We start from the raw sequence: 25,531 nt of genomic DNA on the forward strand, positions 1-25,531 counted from the left end.
GTTACCGGGAAGTCTAGTATCCGTTACTATTCTTGCTCATTACGATCAGTGTTGCTATATTTTCTTGCAACTGTTGCGAAAATTTAAGGCTTGTGGAAGAATAAATTGACGTTGAAGCCTTGTTTAACTAAAAAAGTAGAGTAAACCTCACAAACTGATTTTGCGTTGCAATTACCAAGAAAGGATCGACGATAGCGCAAAATAGTAACGAGTACCTCGTTTTTCGTAATCCAGCAATATTCAAACAGTTTTTTTAACGATACCAGTTGTACTGAATTTTTCCAGTTACTGTAACAAATGAAATTTTTCTCAGTGTAAGGATTGATTGTTTTATAATTTTACGCATCAATAGAGCAGATACACTATCGCGAGGTAAGATCTTGGAAGGTTCGTGGTTCGCGAAAACACGTCGATGAGATTTCTTACAGTTTTAGCGGATTGATAATTGAAGTTTCAATTTTTACCTCGCTCTTGAAACAACAACAAAAAATACAGTCCGTTGCGTTTTTGACGATGAATGGAAAAAAAAGAACCACCTTTCCGAATACTCGATCATACAACTCATTTCGAAGTCGATATCTGTTCAAGCACTTTTCACTACGCTCTGTATATTTTAATAATTATTTTCAATTTTTTCAACTCACGGCTGAGAACTTTCAGAATACTTGGGAACGACCGTTGAAATACGTAGAAATGTTTTATATTTCGTTCTACGCGGTTGGCTGAATAAAATATAAAGTAGGTTTGTTCTTCAAATACAGATTGGAGAGCAAAAACTTTCGTTATTTGATTCGGTCAGTCGTGTTGAAACGAAATTGAGTTTTTCCTCTGTTTTTTTTTTGATGTAGCTGTAGCATCGCAATGCTCTACCACTACGATAATTTCTGGTCAAGATTCTCAACTGTTAAACTGAAACTGTATCTTTTTTGTTTTTACCAGAAAAGATAACTTTAAATGGTTTTTGAAATTAAACCTTGAACTGGGTGTAATATTTAGAAAAAGCTCAGATGTTTGAAGAGGGAGAAATACTGGGTGGTGTATTTTTTTTTTTTTTGTGTCGGGACTAAGATAAGATTGCACTTTAATTTCAACCCCGACAAAAATGAGACAGCCAATTTACGAGGCGTATCAATCATATCAGAATTTTAGCTCTCAAAGCGGATTAGAAAAGCCAGAAATTGCAGACGGATCGAACTTTTGCCCTCTGATGATCGGCTGATAATTGTACGAAATATCCGAACAGATTATACGCGGAACGCGGATAAGCTGAGCAAAAATCCGGCGGCGAAAGCCTTGGAGGGTAACATGGCCAAGGTCGATAAGCCAAGGAGTAATGTTAATCGAACCGGTATTCGGTTAAAAAGTAGTGAAAAAATACAGGTATAAAAGGCAAGATCGCGGAGAACTGGCCATATTTTTTTTTTTTTTTGCTTTGCACTCCCACCCTTTTCGTTACTTTTACATCTCCCTTTTCTTTCATTCAAACAGCAAGTCTCGTACCAGTATAATCCAGGTTTTATGTGGGAGTCAACAAGCCTGTAGTCCAGACCCTTTCGTTTCAATCCTATACCTGAACTCTTTATCTCGCTAATACCATCGCCATTTGTAATCCGTCGTATTCCAGCCGCTTTTTTTCCTACGATTCTCTTTTTCCTTGATTTCAGCCATTTCTCGTTTTTTTACTATAGATACTTAGATTATAGAGAGACGGATTATACATGTGAGAACGCACATGCGAGCTCTGCTCTGCAAACGTACCGTTGAATTTAATTTTTAATTTTCTTTCACGAAGCGAGAAGATTAACCCTTTGAGTCGTAGTGGTAAGTATTCTTACCGTCTATTTTATATCCATATTTCGCGTAGTTACGAGAACTTTTCAACATATTTCTTTGCGGTTTTTGCTAGTTCTGATAGTATAACGATAGGTTTTCAATAGTCGAGTGTAATTGTTGTGAAATAATGCAAATTATTATGGTTGGAAACAAGTTGATTGAAAAAAAATCGTGAAAATTGAAGGAGTAATTCATTTCCGAGAAAGGAACTCCTATACACGTGTACGTGTTTTACATAATTTGTAAGTTTTTGGGTTCACTGAATACGAATCTGAAATCAGACTTAAAAAATTCGGGATGTCGGATCCAATATGACGGACAAAAACTTCAAATTCGATCGAATCCGCAGAAAATAACTCTGTCGAGTATGGCGAATCTAATCAGCGGCACCAAAAACCGCTGCGTACAATTTTTTGACCATATTCGATCAAATTTGAAATTTTTGTTCACAGTATTGGACCTGCCGTGTTAAATTTTTTAAATTCGATGTTGGATTTGTAATCAGCGCGTGTTGTATTTGTAAAAGATGACTCAGCACAATAACGTGAGACTCAAAGGGTTAACCGAATCAATTCTCTGAAAGTTCACGCGCTCACGATTTTTGAGGAAATCAAAAAAAAAAAACAAAAAAACCACGGTTATTCGAACAAAACTTTTCCACTGAATTTGATACTAGGATGAAGACTTACCAGGTCAAAGTCCAGATTTTCAGCGATCCAGTCACGACCCTGTTTGAACTCATCGTGGAATCCCATTATGTACAGAGTGTCAAGGCCGTCGACGATCGAGGCGCCCATGTTCGTTGCCCCGAAGATGCTGGCGCTGTGACCGCGTTTCGAAATCGGTCGTAGTTCATTTTTCCCCCATGCGTATCTCACGTAGTTGTCCCAGGCATGCTTCATCATCTGTTAAGTGAAAAAATTCAAACGATTCGATTAGAAGCCTGATTTGCACGAGTGGTATCACAAATTCCTACGCAATAACTAGGTGAAGATAAAAGAGATCGATTTTCCCTAAAACAAAAAAAAATAAAAAAAAATAAAAAAATAAACAAACACTGATTACGACCGTTCAATATTCTTACTTAAAATTCGCCCTTCCGGTTTCTTTGGCCCCGGTTAATTAGCCGGCTTACGGTGTAAGGCGGGAAAAGGGGCGAAGCATACTTGCGGGCTGACAAATTCTAGCAATTAGCACTTAATTGAGAGTAATCACGGAGGATGAATTTCAGATTAAGATCGTTGCGGCTTACCGTCGTCAAGTGTCCTTGTTGAAGATCTATACGTGCATGACGGGTACACGATTTTTAAACAACGCATTATATCGATGGAACGAGAAAATTAAAAATATTAGGAAATATTATTTTCCACGAGGTTTGTGATGTAAAGTAAAGCAAACGATAAAAGTGCGCAATAATATAATATATTACGATACCTCAGTTCTTCTTCCACATTTATGCGACTCGCTAGCGTTGACAAATCAGTTTGGCGCTTCCGTCAATTCCGGAACTGTAAAATTAATTGAGTCTCTGTTGTAATCAACACTTACCTCGATAAGCCGGAAAATTTTTGGATTTCGAAACCGTCTCGCATTCGGGAAATAATTGCGTTATTTTAGATTGGCGTTGTCAAGTAAGCCGGAGGTAATAAAATTTGCCGTTAGTTTAATCGTGGCGGTAAACCCAATTACGTAGTCGACGATAAATAAAGCACATTTTACGTATAGTTGCACCTACGACCAGAAGCGGTAATTGAATAAACGGACAACGCGAGACTCGCTATCGTATAGATCAGTTTTTCACGTCAATCAAGCCACACGGTATATCCACTGAATGTTTTAAGACGATTACGCAGCGGTAAGTAGATGATTTGCAAAGAGAGAGAGAGAGAGAGAGAGAGAGAGAGAGAGAGAGAGAGAGAGAGAGAGAGAGAGAGAGAGAGAGAGAGAGAGAGAGAGAGAGAGAGAGAGAGAGAGAGAGAGAGAGAGAGAGAGAGAGAGAGAGATCTGTAATTGGCAAAACGCGTCCGTGCGGGAATAAAAACGTCAAGTTTCAGTCTTTCGTCGCGTAACGCAGCTGCGGCTCTTCTTCGGACAAATAATAATCATCGTTTGCAAAATTGACGTCAAGACTGGTGAGTGGAACGCAACTGGAAGGGAGTTGGATGATATGTTGATAGAGATGAACAAAAAAAAAAAAAAAAACAACAGAAAATGAGAAGACGGCGCAGGGAAAGTGAAACACAGTCTGACAGTAGATTCTCATACCGCCAATTTTTTCTCTCTCCTACGTCTTCTTCTATCTGGTTTTCTTTTCTTGTTCGTTAAGCGTAAAATGACGACCCTTTGGGTTTACTTTCTGGGTTATAAAGCTCACCGCGCGTCCCCAAGAATGATTTCGTCTTCACGCAAGGACGCGCCCAATTATAGTGCCCGGTAACGAGGCTCTCCTCCCTCCAGGACTCTCGAGAGCTAACCGCGTACGGGACGAGGACCGTTTCGACCGTCAAATTTATCACGAAGTCAATACGGGAGATGTCTGGCTAGATGCAGGGACTAGTACCGCCGCTTTTCATAAAACGTGATCAAAGGAATCAGATTGAATTTATTTTTATAGACCGGGCAAATATCGGTGCTTCGCTTCTCTCACGCTGAATTACTTTCGCGAGGAATCAGAATTTCTTGGAACGGGAATTCCCGGGTTTTCTCAAACTTATTTTAGCTCATTATAACTACCGATCAATGGCTATCAATGAGGAGTTTAAAACTGGCTCTTTTCAATTGAATACCTCGATTAATTTATTAGCGAGATTCCAATTAGTCGAACACTTTGTTCTGATTCTAATATTCAAGTTAACCTAGCCAATAATCATACACGAAAGTTTACCAAAACTTTTTAATTAACAGTAAATTAAATAAATCTGTAACGGTTGAGAATACGTTTGATAAAACGCTAAATTATAACGACCCCACCTTTCGTCCCCACGGATGGTTTACACCACCCTAAGTAGCTAGCGATGACAAAGTAATTTATACTAAAAAAATATCGAGAAACGTTCCCTCTCATCCCCGAAGAGAAACACCGCGGCCTTGCCGTTCCTTCGTTTCTTCATGCTGTCCAATTAAGCAAACCGCATACTTGGAGCGGCTGTTATTGTGTACCGCGATTTGAATCTGGCATGCTGTAGTCGCCGATCCCTGCCACCGCCTCCGTCTTGTGTACCTGGTGGGAATATATTCGCTCTGAAAAAAAAAGGCAAAGGACGTAGGCGGGGGTGGAGGATAGGATTCGACCGACACCCTGGGAACCTCCGACGATTCGGGACCAAGCCGGGCAGAACGGTGTCGTGCCGGAATTCGCCATTTGCGATCTCTCCACCCCGTCGCCTCGTCACTTGAGGTATAATTACGGCTTTGTTTGTTATTGCGAACCGAGTTCTGCCCTCCACCTTCAGTCCTCAACCCCGAATCCCCGAACCCCGAACCCTCAGTCCTCAGCCTCGCATTGTCCTCTCTGGAGCTAATAGCGTGAATTAATCTTTGCTAAGTGGGCCTGAGACATCTCTTCCACTGCATCCATATCCGGGTATCTGAAACGAAGGAACCACCCTTCGCACCGTCCGGATGTTTGCCGAGAAGAGCGGAAAGCGGCAGCATTCGTTGCTGCGGAGGCGTGGCGGTGTCTTCCTTTATTTATTAGCATCTCATTAACGGCTGGGGCGCTCAGTTCTTCTGCATTGTTCGCGGACTCGACGAAGTGCGATGAAACGGAGGAGGAGGGACAGAAACCCGGTGGCTGAATGTCGGCCGGATCACAGAGGGTGAGAGGTGAGAATGGAGCCTGCTCTTTAGGCTCGATAGAGAATAATACCCCCTTTGTAAAATTCGATGATCCGAAACGCTGGTGGAGAAGACGGCCGGAGGAGGTGTACGTACCTACGGAGGGATGAAGAGATGGAGGGATGGAGGGTAAGTGGCCGCACCACCGAGGAATTACGATCATATCACCCAGCGCCTTTCATCCTAAACTCAAGAATCCAGCAATTGCCCGGGTTTTCAGTTTACGCGACGGATTAGCGCTGCATTGACGAGAAAATTAAGTGACGAGTACGATGACTTACGAACGCGAAACTTGGAATATTTCACGCGTCTTTTTTTTTTTTTTTACTACATTGACCTCAATCACTCGCTATCGCTATTCGACTAACCAATCAAATTAGACGCTTTCTGAGGGATTGGAAAGCGCCCCGCAAAGGAGATCGAGAAAATACGATACAACCGATAAGAATCGTTCTCTACTTCGTCCTTATAGCTAGCGTCAATACACTTTAAACCATGTTAATGTAATTGCTAGGCGCTATCAGCTCCACACGTTTCCTAACTTCGGGTGATGGCAGGTCACCGTCGGATTACTCTCTTAATTAGTAAAAAATATATTCTCCGTCTTTGACGTTGGATTTTCTGCTACGCGTATAATAACGAGCCTCTGGGGCATCAAGAATGCTATTAGCATTAAGCAGGATCGCACGGTTTAAAATCTGGATTTTAGGGTATATTGAAGAAAAAAAGGATACTAAAAATAAAAGGGTTTCAAAAATTACTTCAAGCATAAAATGTAAATCAAACTTGCATTTTTGTTATTCAATTTCAGAAGAAGAAATAATCCATTCGTCTTTCCAGATTCGAGACATTCAATATTTCATAACGTTTGGATTCTTAACGATTTTATCATGTTTTTTATCCAATGACATCGAATGAGGAACAAAAGGTCAAATAACTTTTATACTAGTTTAATTGAACTGGTTTTTTTTACCCGTCTAGAAATAAAAATATTCAAAATAGTAGTGATAATTAACGCGATTTTCTACAACAACAGGTTTTGTAAAAAGCGCGAAATAAATAAAGGGGGTAGAATTGAAACTAGATTACTGAAAATCAATTTCCCATAAAAAGATTTCGAAGTATACTTACAATTACTATTGGAATGCGTGCGGAGGAGCAGGGATGAATTCTGCGTGTATATATGGTGAAGTTTCGTTTCTTTTACAGCGCATAGCAGCCTCTGTAAATGTCCTGGAATTCCGCGCTCCGCTGCCTCGTACACGAGTATGCAAGGTATATAGAAAATAACCTATAATTATACGAAAGATAGGTACATACCTGCCTAATGCAGTTCACGTCATGAGCTCATGGCTGGCGGAAAGAAGGCGCTGCAAGTGGTGGAGAAAAAAAGATGGTCGTCACTGGGAATCCGCAGCCAAAGATGGCGCGCGACGATATAGAAAAGGCGTTAAGAGTCGGGTTGAAGATTCCTCAGATGATCGTAAATTGAGCAATTACTGCCTCAGGATTTTTCTACTTACTTTCCGCGACTCGTTGCAGTGACAAATTGTCGATGAAAAATAATCTGTCAATGAGAACCGGAGTAGATGGAGTATAGAAGCTGCTGGATGACCAAAATTTTTCTCAAAGGCGGGGAATTTAAAATGTGCGTACGTAGGATGCGCGGAAGTATATGAGAGGTGCGCATGCGCAGTGGCGGGCAATTCGAAACGTCGGAAACCAGAATACGCTGTAGTTAGATTTGGGGACTGATGGGAAAATTTTGGTGATCTAGAATCCCTCCAATCTGTCTACCTACTGTCCGATGAAAACAGGATATCGTCCCGGGAAAGGGAGAGACTTCCGTTCACCTACCTCTTTGACCTTTTCCCTTCGTTGGTTCGTCTCGTCGTCGAGCGGAGGGTTCGGCGGTCTGATCTTGTACGGTGCTGGCCCTATGACGTGGGCAGGAGCCGGGCCGACGGCCGAAGGACCAAGTTCCTCATCACGATTCCGGACGTCCTTGTCCTCCACTCGAAATTCCTCTTCGGGAACTGCGTTGTCCTGTTCCCATCCGGCGTGTATCTTTGCGGGCAACTGTTCCGCAGGAGCAACGCCTCGATCAACGACGGTTCCAAGATCCCGCCGAGTTACGAAGGTTCCGGTCAGGAGGACGAGCAGCATAACGGACAGCAGTCCGCTTATCGCGAGTCTTTGCATCAGCCTCATTTCTAGGCCGCAACACGTGCCGTTCGCTCTTGTGAAACAGGAATTTTGACCGCCAATTTTGCCGATTGGCAACGGTTAACCTTCGCCAAGAAGTCAAGCTGCCCTTTGTATTTACTTGACAGTCGCGTTTCACGGTTTCGGACGAACTTTTCCACGTATCTGTGTGTAAGGATTCAGTTTTCATTCGCAAATAGCGCATAACTTATGAATGGAGTCTTGCGGTAAAACGGAAATAGGAAAGAACCGTTTACGAAGACGTTCGATTTACGGTCCATATGGTCAAATAAGATGAGGGTGAAGTTAGTTACTTAAACCATGATCAAAAAATACTCTTATTTTGAAAAGCTAACTCTTTTAAAGTCATTCAAAAAAAGCGCCATAATGATTTTTTCCCTGATGTTTCGTTACGTTAACGTTAACAACTTCAGCCTCATAATATAAGCGATTCCACGATAGTGCGAGAGAATCGTAATATGTTTTACATCCGATCTTGGGAAGTAAAATATATACCACGTTGATACTACAATGAATTTATAAAATATCGTGATATGGTCTTAGTTTGTTTTTCAACTGTAAACCAAAGTTTTTTCATCGCAAATTAACTATCTCACGTCAAGTTTCACATAACACATTCGAAAAGTAGTGCATTTATCTTCAATTCGGAGTTTGAATTTAATGATAGTAGAAACTATCGGTCAGAGCAAACGTACGATCGAAAAAGATTGCGTATCTGTCTAAAAATTCTTTCAACCTACTTATTATCAACCGTCACTAAGATAGTAGATCGTTATTGTAGTTATTATATAATAATTATCGTACTACACGACGACTGATAATTTGGAGATACTAAAAATATTGATTAGGTAACAATTCTTTCAAATAATTGAAGAAACATGACTTGAAATCTTTGACAAATTTACAAACTCAATTTCATATTACTGTAATTAAAATGAGTAATAAAATACAGCGGTTGAAAAGAAGCTGGGTAAAAATAATATCACGCTAAAGATAATTGAAACTCTACAGTAAGGTGATGAGATATATTGCAAACGTTATACCTACGTGCCAAGAAAACAGACACTCACTTGTCAACCACCTGTTGTTATCACAGCAGTTCTTGCCAGAGCAGCTTTCGGAAATTTATTTCCTGTATTAGAGACAATCACGTGGCTGGCTTACGATTAGCGACAAGGAACCTTCGGCAGCAACAAATGTTATAACGTTTCTTCGATTAGCCGCAAACGTCTCGAAGGATATTCGATATTTCCAAGCTGTGGAAAAATGAATCAAAGTTATGGGAGTTGTACCGACGATATATTTTCCGAGTTCATTATCGCCGTTTCCGGTTGTCCGGAAGTCGTTCCCGCGGGGAGTATCATCAAAGAACTGTTTCTACCCAACGGTAATTAACCTCAACAGAAGCCGTATTCCATGCGCAAACGAATCGTTTGAGAAAATGCAACGAAACGTGGTATAAAAGCGGGGTTCTCCGTACTTACGTAAGGTGTACCAAACACAAAAGCGTGGAAGTGACGTGAGTTGAAATACAGAGAATCTGTGTTTGCTGTGTTTGCGTTGGTTTTCATGACGCGCGAATAAAACCATTTGTGGAACAAACGGTGACTCGAGAGTAGGTATGGAACTAAGTACCAGCGAGGTCTGCAGAGACGACGAAGCGCGTGGTCGCGATACGCTCTGTTAGTTTTTCCAAGTTCGTCAAGTAATGAGGGTTTGATACGGTAGAATGGTTTTCTGGACCAACGGAAGGAGCCGACTGATGGAAGAAAATAGGGCTGAGAACAACCGCGTTGGAATTCTTCATGCCTAGTGGCTAACCTCGGTGGATGTTCTTCGGGGACTGACCGCTGTTCCTTGGCGTTATGGACCCAGTGTAATCTCTATCTATCTCAGTTTCGTTACAACTCCGCGGACCGACCAACTGTGACTGTCGGACTTTTCGTACAAGTGGTCGGACCGAGACTTCCGTACCAGCCGCGAGACATCGTGTACCAAGGCATGATTCAAAGTCTCTCTCCGACAAACTGCCCGCGGCCCAACGTTTCTTACAAACAGACGTAAGGAAGACGAGGAGTTGAAGTAAATCCGATAATGGAGTTGCTCGCGAAGCATAATCGAGAAAGCTTTAGGAAGATTATTTACAGTCAAGTTTGTATAATCTCCACTAAGGATGTATTAATTCCAGATTCTCTTTCGTAAAACAGAATACCCAACAGACTCCGGTGAATGGTTGTAATCGTTGCGAAACTCGATTGAATCTCGTTCTTTTTTCTCCACGATTCTACTCGGATTGCTCAATGTCCGATTCGGAATGGCAGTCAAGGACGCGAGTCCAATGCTGCCCGGAGACATTGTCGAATCTGTCGAAAGGTCAACGAGAGACACTGAAAGGTCAGCCACGCCACGCGTACGAGCAGCCTTTAGGTGAGGGGGTCAGCTTTCACTGTTCGGCACGATCACTTCTATTCCTGCCTACTCCGACTAAAGCAATCCGTTAGAGAAGAAAAAAGAACGTGTTATTCACTTTTTCGAAATAATTTAATGACCAGTTGGGGTCGATTGTAATTCTCGCTGACCCGTACTTACAGCGACGAGGGTGAGCCGGGATTCAAAAAAGTTTTCAAACCATCATAGGGACGCGCTATAGGCTCAGCTGTAACATTTGGAGTGATTAGTCGATGTTTTTTTGTTGGTTTGGAATTTCTCTTCTCTTCGACGACTGTAACGTTGTTCAAGGTCGACGATTTGTCGAAACCGCTGGCTGTGGACAAATGTTCGTTTGAATTACGGTTCGGTGGAGATTTGCCAAGAGGCCAATCAGTAAATCCGGTTCGTACTTCGGTTGGCGGTGATCTCGCGGGTAGAAACATATTTCACAGAACGTTGGTTATACATTGTCGTATTTTTTTACCTTTATTTCTGTGCTGCAGTACAGTGTTAATGTGAACTGCTGCAGGCCGCTGTGAGAAAGTTATCTAGTTCGTTTTCTCAGGAATAAAAACAAGGGATACTTACTAAAAAAAATATGGATATTAACTCAAGGGAATCTTTACAAGTGGCACTGTCTGCACCCAAGACGCCAGTTGCTTTCCAAGCAATCTGCGAGAGACGCAAATTTTTTTGTAACCTAAACCAGTCATGGATCATTAGCAACTTGATGACTAATCATTCCGGTTATTGCTACACCAGTGGACCTGGAAATTTCGTTGAAAAGTCAATAAGCCTGGGAATTTGGAACCGTGGGCGACGAAGGGGTCGATTCGTTATTTAAGCAGATTTTGGTAGATTGAAGTTTACCAAAATCGGTTTCTGGAAACTTGCGGGCGGCGGCTTTAGCTGCGGATTGACGGAGTGGCCAACTAACTCGGTGTAAATTTACTGGGAACAATCGTAAAGTCAGGTGGAACTGCTGAAACCGCAGACTTTGAAGACCGCATAACCACAAAATGGACATGGACGTGTAAACACCCGGCGGAACCGCTGCGTCAGCCGGTAGAAGTTGTTGGCACCGGGCTAACATTTTGGTAGAAAAGTTTCCGGTATCACGGTCTATGTGTATACATATATATCTCTCTTTACTTCCTTCCCCTTTCTCCGTACTTTTCTAGCTCTCAAGGACTCAACTACGAGCGGAATTCGTACTATCACTAAAAAGGCCCATGAAGCAACAGATTGACGCGTTGGTGCTGCGAGAATTTGAGTGATCGATAACTCGACTTGGGTAGGGTACATCCAGGGTAAGGCTTCTTTCCATCATCAAAACGTCGCGACCTATGATTAAGATTTTTTCAGACACGATTCAACGCGCCAAAATCCAAACCAAACGCATATGCGAAAAGTGAATTTGAGGAGGAGGCGTTGGAAGTGTTGAAGAACGACAAGGTTTTGAAAAACTTGGTACAACACGCGAGAAGAAGATGTAGAAGGGAAGCAATTTTTTACGTTAAAGTGTATCAATCTCAGAAGAGCACAGCGAGACGAGATGAAAACCACTCTGTATACTCGCGTGAGAGTACAATAAGCCAGTTTCCACTCCAATTTTCATACGACGTTATTAAGTTGCCATGGAAACATAGAAGCGTCCAGTTTTTTCGATAATTGCCTAGCTGCACGTACCCTGTCTCTTGGTATTGGATAGGGTTCAATGCCATGTAGCGCCGCATCGCTGCGTCATTGAAAGAATTCTTCAGAATAGTAACAGTGTAGAAACAAAGTACCTCAGCAGACTTTCTTCGGAGTGATTGTATTAAACGGCCAGCATCGTCTAGTCGAAACTCTGAAGGAAGTTTACGATCTACCTTATGATTTCTGTCAACCGTCCAGACCGCTCATTTCTCAGTTCCAGTGTTTTCGAGGTGCCTGCCTGCAGGAAATGACGCTGTGCTTTAACCTCGAGCTTTGACCTTAGGCCGGCAAGCACACAATATAGGTAATATAAGACGGTATTGTATCTGCGCTTCGCTTCGTCTCCATCTTTTCTTTGTCCTACGTCGGCCCACTTTGCTCGACTTTGTTCAGCAATGAAAGGCCGACTGTGACCCGCACATCAGAGCGGCGGAACTGATAATTACTGCCTTTAGCACCTTACGCTCTATGCCCAAAAATGGGATCGAAAAGCGATCCATCTCCTGCAATGCGATCAAATGGATGACTGATAGGAGTTCGTCTTTCGGGTCAGTTAACTTTTCAAACGATTATAGCCAGTCATAGTCGCGGTACCAAGAGATCTCGACCGGACTTCATCAAAGTAGAGTCAAAACAGCTCCCAAGTTCAGACTTGCGCAGGTGCTATTAAGCGGCCAAGGTAGGCTTGTTTTAATAACGAGCCGATGGGCCACCCACGCGGATGGCGCCCAAGAATGAAGGTAGGTAAAGTCCCAAGTCTCAAGTCTTAAGGTGGGTAATTCTTGACGTGAAACTTTCGGGACTAAGCAGGGTAGCACGGCTGCACGGTAGTGGTAGAATATTCGTTAGAAACCCGACTGTATTAAAGTGAAGCTGGCTTGAAAGTTCACCGATAAAAATTGCAAGCAGCATACATGTGCGATTAATTATTCTAGTAGAACGTATGAAAAGGTGCCGGTTCAAGCATATCGTTATAATTTCTATAAATGTACATGTGCTTTCATTTCACCAGCTAAAATGGGCGACCAAAGGAAGTCTGAGCTTTTCTGAAATCAAAGATTTTCCGCAACTACATTATCTACTTGAGAACATTTGACGAGTTGGTGCATTCATACGTAATTAAACCGAGTTCAGAAACGTACCGAACTTCGATTAACACGGTGGACTGTTTCCTTGGACAAAAGTAAACGAGAAGTGTTTCGGTGAATATACTTTTAGCGTGAAGCAAAAACCGAGCGATGGTTTGTTTCGGTAATAAAAATACTCGGCGTACGATAAAACTACTTTTGCGTGGATCGTTGTTGCTTGTTATCTAATTGCATAAAGATTAAATGATTGCAAAGCCAACAATGACCATCGCGCTTTTATAACCCGACGTTAAGAGGCATTGGAATTTGTCGAGTCACACCGTAGTCCACGGAGACCGGACTCGGCTTCGAGGTACGAGTAGGTATAGGTACACAAACAAGTCCGATAGAGACGGACTAATGAGAAAAAGACTTGGTAGGTGAAGGTCGATGACCTATCCTTATTTGCTGTAATCTAACCGATACCTCTTTGACTCGTTTTAGTAGCTTCTACACCAAACGTCTCCATCGGTTCATCGAAGTAAATCAGAAAAGTTCAATACTGCATAGGTCCTTAAGTACTGCTATTTTCTCCTTATTGCGATAAATTGTTGAAAGTTTAACATTGAAGTATGGAATTCGGGATGGTTTTGAAAAAACGAGCATACTCGAATTTCTGTGGTTTGCGTCTTCCGCTAAAGGCGAGAACTGGAATTTATCAAATGAATAATTACACTGCCACCTTCATTCTAACCATTGTCTTTGTCCTGTTGCAGTTGTTTCAAAGTGTAAACATCGATTGTACGAATGACGTTTGAAAGTGTATCGCCAAGCTGAATAATTATTTATTCGAATTAATCGTGAAAATATTTATCCCAGATGCGTAAACGACAAGCAACTCTACAAATAAGGTTTCAGTTTCTCGTTGTCGATATTAATCCTCGATCCTGGAAACATAAGGTCTCAGTTAGAGACCGAAATCAACCTGGTGGATCAGGAGTGGTGATAATCCACTTTATGAGATTACGCCGGTATTTCATACCTCGGAGGCTAACTAACGGCCATGTAAGTATGCGTACGGGATTTTCTACATATCCGCACAAACGAAACCGTAGAATATCGTTCTAAAGGGATGAAACTCGCACTAAGGTAGTAGCCGCGAGAATATACAGCGTGTGTTTTCGGTCCGACAATAAGGAGAAAAAATGCATGAGATTGAAAACGAGTGTCTGGAGTGAGATGTCCTCGCAATTGAAGAGCGGATGAAATCGACATGTGGAGTTGGTTTAAAACGTGCTCCATGACGGGGTCGCATAGAAATTCGTTGAAGCGGTGGTAGAAAATGAGGGTAATAAATGCTCGGCGGGTCCGGAGGTCCCGTTGATGTTATTTACTATATAATGCGAAGAGGTTCCTCTCCGAGGAAGAAAGTCTACAAAAAGAAGGATACACGAGCGAAGGCGTAGTGTACCTTGGGTTACAGAGTGTGGTGGAGGGCGAGCGAAAGGACACGTGTAACTCCTCTCCCTGGAATGTTGTAGCGCCTTGAACATGAATTTCGAAAAATTCTCAAAGGAGACATATATACATATATGTATCTATAGAGAGCTCGAAAGTCCCGGAGGAATAATCGTTTAGGATCGAGACAGGTACACAAGGACGTGGAGGGGTGAAGGCGCGTATCCGAAAGGGACAATATGCAGGGTCCCGCGACAGGGGGTCCTGACCCCAACAAACCTTGTGCAACATTTATTACGGGGACAAAACATTCTTCGATATCGGCAACGAGAAGATGATTAATGATCTCCTTTTGTCTCCGCATTTATAATAAGCGCGAAACTCCGCTCGTCGTTGGCGTAACGGAAATTGATTCTTTTTTTCATTCTATACCGCGATTTGCCCCCTCGTTATTTCGACGAAATAATCCCTTGACGAAAGGACCAATTCGCATGGGGGGAGAGAAGATTGTACGGCCCGACTTTTCAGGGTGAATCGCGTAACCAGCGGCGCCTTCGTTTCATCATTTTCCATCGGCTGGAACGACTTACATGCGGCTCTCCGACTCGGGTTCAATATTTGAACGAAATATCTCAACGAACCTGCTGCAGGTCCTCCATCCGCTCTTTATTGATCATCAATCATCGAAATTTGACGCTTATAAGTCTTGAAATCTCGATAGCCGTCCTTTCGTTAGATTGGCACGTGATAGATTACGCTTAACAGTGATTGATTCCACGTTCCTACGGAACACAGAAGGACAGAAGGAGGACCCGCAGGATAGTCGTGCCCAGGATTCTAAGAAACTTTTTTTTTTTTTTTTCACTATCTTTCTCGACGCGTCTTCTTTCATTCTTCCTTTTTCTTTCGGCTTCTTTTTCTCCTTCCGCAGGTCGGCCCGTCTTACTAGATTTCGGATCACTTCGCCCCATCATTCATGTCTCCCGGTCAAGGTCTACTCATTGTATTAATTATAAGGCATCGGCACGTTTTTCATTACTGATGGACGTACGATTCGTTGGCGGATGTCCCGGCTTCCTCAAAAACAAGTCACTTCGAAACTACGGTAATGGAGTCTAGCATAAAATTCAAGCCAGAAAATCTGGCTTCGAACCGTGATTACAGCGGTGCTGATTCTGTGTCATAAAAGAAGTAGCGACGTCTGCAGAATCAAATACTATTCTCTAAATCTAAAATCAAATTCGAACCTCGCATCAATAGAAAAAGTTGTTCGATTTAAGGTTTCTTTATCATATTAAAATATCAAATTTAACTTTCGTTTTGACCTACATATACAATATGTATCTACAACGTGTCAATGTGTTATGTAACAGTGACGCAGTATCGGAAGCGTCAACTTCGAAAAACTTTCGCAATTTCATGCAACATGCACGGTACCTACAAACCAAAGTTTTATTGCAAGCAAATTTTCGAATCAGAGATAATAAGATAGGTCAAATTTACTGAGGATCGAAAGGGACAATCTCTTCTCATTTCACGAACAGAGTTGTGTGAAAGATTTTTTGGGACTGAGCGGGTACATATTCCCAAAGCTCATACGAGACCCAATTGAATTCCTAGGTCATTTTAGAGCACGAGGCCCTCTACACGTGTCATCTTTCACGGTAAAAACTTCCCGACTGAATTGTCAACCACTTTATTTTCCCCGCCCCCTGTCCCTTTGGGGAGCGGAAAACCCAGGCGAAATATGAGAGTTTCCGGTTTCGCGGGTAGGTAAACTCTCGCTCGTAGGAAAAACTTTGCTTATATCCACCCACCCTTCACTTCACTTAAGAAAAACACTTACTTTACCGCTTCGAATATAACCCCCAACATATTATACACGTATACACGCCGCAGTCATTTTTCTTACGCAAGCGTCACACCTGATACACGGTGAAAAAAATAATTCATCGGATCGGAAAATTGTTTAGTGTTAATATAACCTCGGCAAGGAAATTTTTTTACAACGGTAAGAATTTTTCATGTTTAATAAATTATTTTTTACCCTGTAGGAGAAAAATTATAGCTTGATAAAATTATTTTTTTCATTCCTCTTTCCTCCCCTTTCGAATCTTATACACGAACGTTGACAGAGCTTTTCCTCGGTGAGAAATTGGAAATAAAACTTATTCACACGAGTACTTCCCTACGCATGCGACAGAGTGTAAAACTCGCAGTTGAGATATGTTTTCATACGCTCAAATATTTCCTTCTTATCCTACACGTCACTGCTCCCGAAAGTGCCGTTTGTTAAATAATAAATTCTCGATTTATGTGAATGAAAACATTTTTCACCGTGAAATTTAGCTGATATGATTTCACAGGACTGTGGATCGGGTTCATTTTTTTGTTCATCTCTGAAAGTCATCATTGCATTTTCGTTTCATCTAGAGAATAAAAAGTACTCGAACAAATACAGTGATCGAACAAATTCATAATTATTTTGCTATAATTTAAAAAAAAAGAAGATTTTCCGGGGTACGACGGATCCCCGCTAAAAATATTATTATATAATATATTTATATTTTTCTTTATAATATTTTTCCATCTTTTAATTCTACCGGTATTGCATGAATCATTGATTATCTATCAATATACATTTATGACAAAAAAAATTTGTATTCTCGAGCAAATGGCCTTTACCTAGAATATAATTTTTTTAAAAATCTTTTGTTATAAAGGAATGTTGCATACTTTGATTCAACGAATATCAAACAAACCTCTAATAATATATCAGTATTAAAAAAAGATACATATATTTGTTAACATTTTTCAGGGTTCCGTCGTACCCCGGTCTCCTCCCCTATATTATACCGACTACTCAGAATCCTGACATCCGGCAAAACTAATTTAACGAAATTTTTATCCGGGATGACAAAGCGGGTCAGAGTTTAGCGAGTGTAACTGATTTCTGTTGTCACATGAAAGCCGTTGCATCAGAGATACGGCGGGGAGGGGGGATCAGACCGCAGATTTCTGTTAATATTTTCTCCCTCTCTCTTCACGGACGACCGGAAGATTGGAAAATCAAACCCGACGGATAAGCGTTAAATCGATATTGTTAATACACCATTCGGACGTGAAACGTACCGGTCAGGAGTATCGAGAGTGGATGAGGAGAGTCAGAGCCGGTGTCAGAGGCACGAAGCGTCGCTCCGCAGCTGAAGTGTGACGATTGAAAATGATAACGGACGTAAATTGAGTCGTGCATGGTGAAAGTCGACTGGGGAAAAGAAAAAAAAACCCTCGACGATGGAATTGACAAAGCTTGTGAATCAGTGATATCGATCCGGATCTCGCTCTTGTTGTATAATGCTCGTAATGCCCAACGAATACGTACCTACCCAAATGAAACGACGGATTGCGGACGCAGGATAACGCAGGGAATAATCTGAAGCCTGCCGTCTACTTTTTACCGTTTCATTCAAACAAAGAGAACTACAGAGGGCGTTTCCGAACGGGAGGTACGGACTGAAATTCATTGAAACGGGACCTCCGACAGAGATACGGGTCCAACTGGAAATTGGATAGAGGTTGGAAATGATTCGTAAGGACAAATAACGCGAGGAATCCATTTTACTTTGTGCAAATTTCAATGTCGGTTCTCTGTGCGCTGCGGATACAATTTTCTCTCCAACTGTAACCGGCGGTCATCAACGAGTCCGTAGTCACGAATAGACGGAGCGGCGATATTCTTTTCAAATCCAATCAGAGTATCGATCAATAAATTTCACGATACCGGAAAATATACAACAAATTTTAAAGATAATAAATCTGCGATGTAAATTTTGCCTGGGATTTTTCCGAGAGATAGGCGGTTCGAATAAGTCGTCTTGTTATCTTAGACATAGTTGGATAGAATTTGGCGACTGATATTTTTTAGACTTCAAACGTACCCATTTAATCTTTAAATTATTACACATATAACTCTCTCGATGAAAAACTTGGAGGTTTAAAAATGGAATGTCTGTATACCACAGAAGAATTGGGATATCGAATTTTTAATGATTCGAATACCTGATTTATCGAATTCCAAAATGTAGAAAGTCGAAAAATCTAAAAGTAAAGATATGGAAATTAGCCAAACGTGTCTAATTATATCTTTCCACAATTTTTTACATTTACTTTAACAATTTCATACTTTAGCTTGTCGAATGTTCAGTTATTCATTTTTTAAATTTGCTATTTCCACCCTTTTATTGTGTGCAAATTTTACGCATCGACGTAGATTCAATAAAATGCTTTTACTATCACACGCAGTGCACTTGAAAATCGAAATTTATTCGAATATATATTCCAATCAAAGATGGCAGCGTCTGTCGAATTCATTAAAATGTATTGAAGAGTAAAATAGGTCCGATATCGTTGGGTGAAAGTAAAAAAAAATGTGATCGAGGACGACGCGACGGTAGGAAAACGAGATGTACGTACGTCGCGAAGATCGGGGAACGACGTGAACTGAATAATTTCACTGCCGGAGAATTGTGAAAGAAGGGAAAGAAGCGGAAAGGTTGGAAAAGGGGAAAAATGATAATTGAAAGGTCACGGCAGCCGTTTTTGGGTTTCGTGAAAGGAGGAAAAGCCACGTAAAACATTGAAATGTGGTTACGTGCTCGGTCAGAAATTATTACCAAACGTACGTTTATTGCCGGATCCTTCTTCAAGACGTAACCTGTCGCAACCTTGGGTTCAACCTCGTGCTGCATAATTTCTTTATCGCAATGTAAGGCAGGTGAGGTAAAAACCCGGCAATGCCTCTTATGTCTTTCAGCAAATAGCGTTTTTACTTTTTACCCTTTTTTGTATTTTATCCCTTTTCTCTCGTACAAAGCTTTGCGTGCTTTACGAACGCGATGCGGTAAAGAATTCCGAGTTAAAGGAACACCGACATAATACTGATATAAACGAAACAAGGATAACAGAGATAAGAAAGTATACCGAGTGTACGCAGTTTGCGTCGTTGTTGCGGGACAATTTCATGTTATTATAAAAATAAACGGTCAATTATCCTTGAGATAAAATTCGCCTATTTGTTTGAATTATTTTTTTACAAACAATTGCAAATCACACAAGATTGCTAGGAACAGAATAGTTAGTTTGGTTTATAATCTGCCCGAGTTTTTTCCTCAGTTTTAATGAGTCGACAACGAAACTCTGACGATGAAAAGGAATAGTACGAGACATATAACCAACAATTAAGTTGTTAAAATACGAATGATTCAAAATTAATTTCAACCGAGGCTCAAACTTTTTCACGAATTATTTTCCAAGGAATGATTACATAGTTCGTTCGAACGATTCTGCATTTTTGATCATCACCGTTACCGCGAGTTTCCAGAAAGATATCCACGGTTCTAGATGAACCTCTCTTACACAGGCATGAATCTATGAAACAGTCACACGGTTAAGTGTTGATTTTTGGCGGGTTGAGAGGGTTCATGGAATGTGGGTGAGGCGTATAAGTTCTCTCTCTCTCTCTCTCTCTCTCCCTCTCTCTAGCTTGGTTTTACGTTTTATAGTAGCCATACACCCGTTTAGCGAGCAGCAGGTGTGGCTGTAAGGGAGAGCAGCGAGCTCGTCGCTGGCTCAGCAATTACGCGTTAATGACTTAAGTTAACGTATTAATTATTTACATTCAGCTACGGAGCTGCTTATAAACATTCTGAAATCCTCGTTATACTCATCTTTCTTATTTCCCCAAGAAACGCTGCCGCAAAATACCGACAGTGTGAAACTCGATTTTTGGTATTTCGCAATTTTCAGTCAGAGGACGGAAGCGATTATTTTATCGAACCACCGGGTGTACTCTTACCTTTTTTGCAAATAACGCGCACATACGTCACTGTGTTTTCACGCGGAAGAATTACTCGCTACTTAAAAAGCTTTTAAAGTTTGATTGCAGCTTTTCACGAGACCGCGTGCGTTGTTTCCGCCCCCTCGAATCGTTTCTACGAGAATTAAACCTCCCCTTACACACACATACACACACACACACGCGACACAAAACCAACGTTTACTCAGAATTAGTTCATATACCACACGCCTGCGTTAAATCAGACAAATTAATTTCCTTGTACGACTATTGAACGATAAAATTCAATTTCTTTTAGTCGATTTGCATAAAATTTCTGCAGAAATCTACGCATTTTTATTTATTTTTTTTTCTAATTCAATTTGAAAGAAGCTTTTCTGTCAAATCCGCACACGGAAAGTCTAGAGAAGTAAATCGACGATAGTTTATCCACAGTATCGCGTATCCTGTTAAAATTGTTACACGAGGTAGATGTACAAAAAAAAGTAGGAAGAAAGGATGACGAGGCTGCAATTGACTATGCAGGGTGCAGCCCTCTTCGTTCGGAACAAAACGAAAATTCAAGTGGTAAACTTTTCGAAAGGCAATCGCGAGTCGCAGAATGAAAGCAAAATGTTAGAATATATACAACGTGAGTTCGTTGGTTGGTTTGTTCGTTCGTTCGTTCGTTCGTTCGTTCTAGCCATCAACTAGTTCGAATGAGAAACGTTTCAGGGGTAGGGCATTGAAGAAAGGGTAATGGCTTTGCAAACTTTCTTATCTTCATTTTCGTCGCAACACTCGTCTCGAAGATGATCGTTAATCCTGCTCTTTCTACAGTTATATATGTTACCACGTTGTTATACGGTCTCTGTCTACTCTCGATTTTCGCTGCACGGACTCTCTTGTTTATAAAAAAAAGTAATAGAATATAATCTCCACTCATTGGAAATTATTATATCTGACATGCTATGAAATGACTTTATAATTATTACCTACTAATTATTACAGGAAACAAAAACGAGAGGAGAAAAATGCTTCTTTTAATATCGTCGTTTTGTTTGAAGGTAAAATAAGAAAACAAAAAAGAAAAAAAAAAATTATACGTAGTCGGAATTTTTAAACTGTAAGTAAAAAAATCATTCTCTTTCATATACGATTTCGCATTGATTTTCTATTCATATTATCAACACTTATTCATGTAACAATGTTTCGAAGAACCATTGCACGAAAGAACGCTCTATTTATGGAGCAAAATTGTTCTGCTTGTTTCTCGATTTGTGAGATTAATTTTTGTACTTATCGTTAGACGTCTACCTTAATCTCTAAGTCGAGAAAACTAGCCTCATAGATGTGATTGAATTATTTTTATACATTAGACAGCAAAATATGTTGGCACTATTGAGTCATTGATTTGAACCGTGAGATATTGAAATTGAAAACTCTTTTAAATAAATAATCATTTCAAACGCGATTTAAATTGTTTTTGTATTATTTTCTTGCCGATACTACCCAGCAATTATAATTTGAGTATTACGATGCTGGATCGAGTAAAGGTAGGTATTTAATTTCTCATTCTTTTTTATTTTTTATTTTTCATTTTTCATCACACCAGCCCGCTACGATGATTTAGTAATTTCACGGAAGGGACTTTGAACTCGGCGATCAAAAAATTGCTCGCAAGCCAATTCTCATGTAAATCGAATTCACCCTCGTTTCGGGTGAATTTTCAGTCCTCTACGTCATCTCGAGTAAGTAACGACGAACAACACGGGGGAGGCTGAATGAATTAGGGATAGAAAACAAAACCGTGTGTATTCACGAAATCTGCATCCGATGGATAATGTTGCATCCAAAGAAACAGGAGACGCGAGAGAACAAAGACAAAGACAGAAAAAAAGAAAAAAAAAAAACATAAAAATCAAATAAATTTGATAAGTAAACCAGTACGTATAATAAAAAATTATCCATACCGACACCTGGAGCGAGATTTTTATTCTCTCTTTTCAATGTTACATACAACACAGCGCTGCTCGCCTCTCTTTTCTGGGCAATGTGATAAAATTGAATAATTAATCAGGAAGCTTGCGAGAAAGGAAATGCCAACGTCATTTGGATATCGAGTCAAGCCGGGGATTCGTTCGAGAGAAAAGGAGAATGACGAGGAGGAGGGACAGTATTTTGTGGATCGCGTTACCAGACTAAATTCAGACTTATACACCCCTCACGGCGTCTACGAGACGAGACGAGACGCGACGTCGACTGTCGAACGCACCATGAATAAAAGATTTCTACGTCATTCGAAGGCTTATCAGTTTTGTTCTTCGGACGGCTCAACAGCCGAGAAACGGGCCACTGTATAGAGGATCGCGGTATAATCTCAATGTCCGTGGCGGTGGCGAATTAGGGGAGAACATAATAAAAGTGAAATATTGTGATAAAAATCAACGTTATACCGTCTCGAGATATAATAAAAAGATTCGCTGGACCAGCAAAAAGAGTGTTATACGTTATGCACGAAGAAGACATTCTCTTCCCCTCTTGCCCCTATCAGCAAAAATTACCCGTCTCCATGGATATATGAGTTAGCGAAATTGCGAGAGAAATAAAAAAAAATAAAAAATCGAGATGAAGATGATGCGAAGACACAGTTTGGACAATTTTTTTCTTCAAATTATACCTAATGCAGATTGCAACAAAGCGTCAAAAACATTCGTAACGCGCATGACTTGAATCGAATCGAGACAAATCTTTTGATTTGTTGATATTTCACAGGAAATTATTACCTTTAGGGGGCTAAATTATTTTCCAGTAAAATTTTGGACCTTTAACTGGAATTTTTTCCCTCAGAGCCGGCGGTATTTGTAATCAAAAGAAAAAGTATTAATTTTTTTATTTTTTCAAAGCGAAGCTGATAATTTCGGGATAAAGTTAAGATTTTTCAAAATCCCGTCGAAGTGATTTTAGGCACAAAACATACAACCAGTCGAGAACAAGAAAGTGCAATTAATGGAAATATACATCGAGCGATATAAAATCGGTTAAATCGTACATCTTAAAAGCGTTTATCGCACAATCGTAAGGGTCGTAAATATGATTTGCTATGTTGCAGTCCCTGGGGTTTGAGAGAAAAGGAGGAAGTAAAAAGAAAATGTGAAAAAAAAAGAAAAGGGATGAGGAGGAGGAGGAGGACGGGGAAAAAAAGAAAAGAAATTGAGAAAAAACAAGAGATAAAAAACACTGTCAGGGAGTCGGCCGGAAGAATTCAGGGGCGTCAGGGCGTTATAGATTGCTAGCGTCCGTTTGGTAGAATAACCATAAATCGGCCGGGGGCAAAAGAGGCCTCTTTGATTTGCATGAAACGACGCTTTCATAAAAGAGGCGTATTATATTATATATATATATATATATCTACCATATGTATATACGCGTTTCGTACAAGCTGCGCAGTTCGCCTTACGCGATTACTTCCAAAGTGTCCGCGATCAAGAAGCTGCCAAGACGTCATCTTCGGAGCTTTGAGAAAGACTCCAACTTCCAAATCTATATATCCTGCTGCATCGATACGAAATAAATAAAACCTTGTATCTCGCCGAATATTTCTCTTTAGATTATTTTCAGAGTAATAATTTAAGTTGTAAAAAGAATCGTGATTACGATCGCAGTACTGTCGCTTTTTCTTTATCCCACATTCTTCAACTAATTATAAATGAAAACGTAAGGTTCTGTTATTATAGGATTTTGATAATAAAAATTTTACCCTCATCTAACGATTACTTTTTTAATATTCGGAAGTAGCTTGTCAAATTGGTAAAAATAGAATTTTTCAAATCTACACTCGTGGAGGGGAGTCAAAATAATTAGTCGACACCGACATTTAAAATCCAAAATGTGTTCTTTCAATGTGAACTGTAATTACGGAAATAATAGATGCTGCAGCCGGAATCTAGGTGAAATAGGAAGTATCGTTGCGTATCGACGTCCGTTGGACTACGCGAGTATAGAAAGGAGACAAAAATCGGTAGGTATTTGTATTCGTATTTAGCTAAGTCAGCACAATGCCATCGGGCGCACCTCGAATAAATCTCGTTCTGCTGACGTCAATACGGTATCGAAAATCGTGCGGACGGTATCGAAATCCAAGCCCATCAGAATGGGGATAAAAGCAACACAGAATAACAAAAATCCCAGCTACCACAAGTTCGAATTGGTTAAATTGTTCGAATCGATTCGTTGTGCATCGGATACGCGAAATCGGCGTAATAATAATCGGTGGATGCGCGGGTAGAGAAAAAGAATAAGAATGTGAGAAAGCGTCCGACGCGTCAGCTGCGTAAATGATGCGTCAGATGAATAAATATTTGGTTATTGAAACAATGTTCAAACGAAATAACCAGGAAGAAATGATATCGAAGCGGCAAGACGGAAGTAAATATTGTGTTGGATTGCAAGGTTGAAAGGATGTCCGTCTCACATGGAAAAAATAAAAAGAAAAGAAAACATTTTCGCGCAACGCGAGCATGTTTTACGCATTTTTCCACGCGTATTTCCGTACACAAAGTATCAGTTTCTGTTACGGTTCAACGAGTCTGCGAATGCGCATGCGCGGAGTACTGAAAAGATCAATTCTCAGTCCTAGGAGTTGAAAATGGTATTTTCCGTACTCAGCGCATGCGCTGTTGCGGACCAATCTGACATCACGCGACCCTAACCTCGATTTCGTGCTTTGTGAACAACTGTTCGTAAAATTAGCATTCGGGCGATTTCTGAAGATCTTTGCGGTGAATATATGAGCCGAAAAAGAGAATCGGACGATGAGAATACCAGAATTTGATTATTTCGAAAGTTCTAATTATGAAACCTTCCTCAAGTGATAGATATCTTAGCTTGCGCAATTAGAATTTGCTCGAATTCATTTCTACTAGATAGCAGGGATGGTATTTCGCTCATGTACGCTATCATTGACGCAAATAAAATCGTTGAAGATATTCTTTAGCAAACCGTTATTCCTTCTCCAACTTTAAATCCAGAATCATCTCACATTATCGGTCACTGAACTATTGCAAGAAAAAATCGATGCCTTTCAACATTTTTCCCCATACCGATTACGAGCTCGATTCTCTGATAAACCTTATCAGAATTGAATTCG

The 25,531-nt window shown here is 40.6% G+C and overlaps 1 protein-coding gene across 4 annotated transcripts in view; it reads right to left on the reverse strand.

Moving 5' to 3' along the window:
- LOC124310082 (mannosyl-oligosaccharide alpha-1,2-mannosidase IA) overlaps positions 1-25,531 on the reverse strand; it is a 274,724-nt gene that overhangs the window by 22,699 nt on the left and 226,494 nt on the right. For 3 of the 4 annotated variants that reach the window (XM_046773665.1, XM_046773667.1, XM_046773668.1), the window contains one exon: positions 2,523-2,738. In XM_046773665.1, the coding sequence (XP_046629621.1) occupies positions 2,523-2,738 (216 nt within the window). Of the gene's footprint in view, positions 1-2,522; positions 2,739-7,527; positions 8,041-8,966; positions 9,153-25,531 lie in introns of all 4 variants that reach the window. The other variant, XM_046773666.1, reaches the window with a different exon arrangement.

The sequence above is a fragment of the Neodiprion virginianus genome, chromosome 1 (assembly GCF_021901495.1).
Source record: "Neodiprion virginianus isolate iyNeoVirg1 chromosome 1, iyNeoVirg1.1, whole genome shotgun sequence".
NCBI classification, from domain to species: domain Eukaryota; kingdom Metazoa; phylum Arthropoda; class Insecta; order Hymenoptera; family Diprionidae; genus Neodiprion; species Neodiprion virginianus.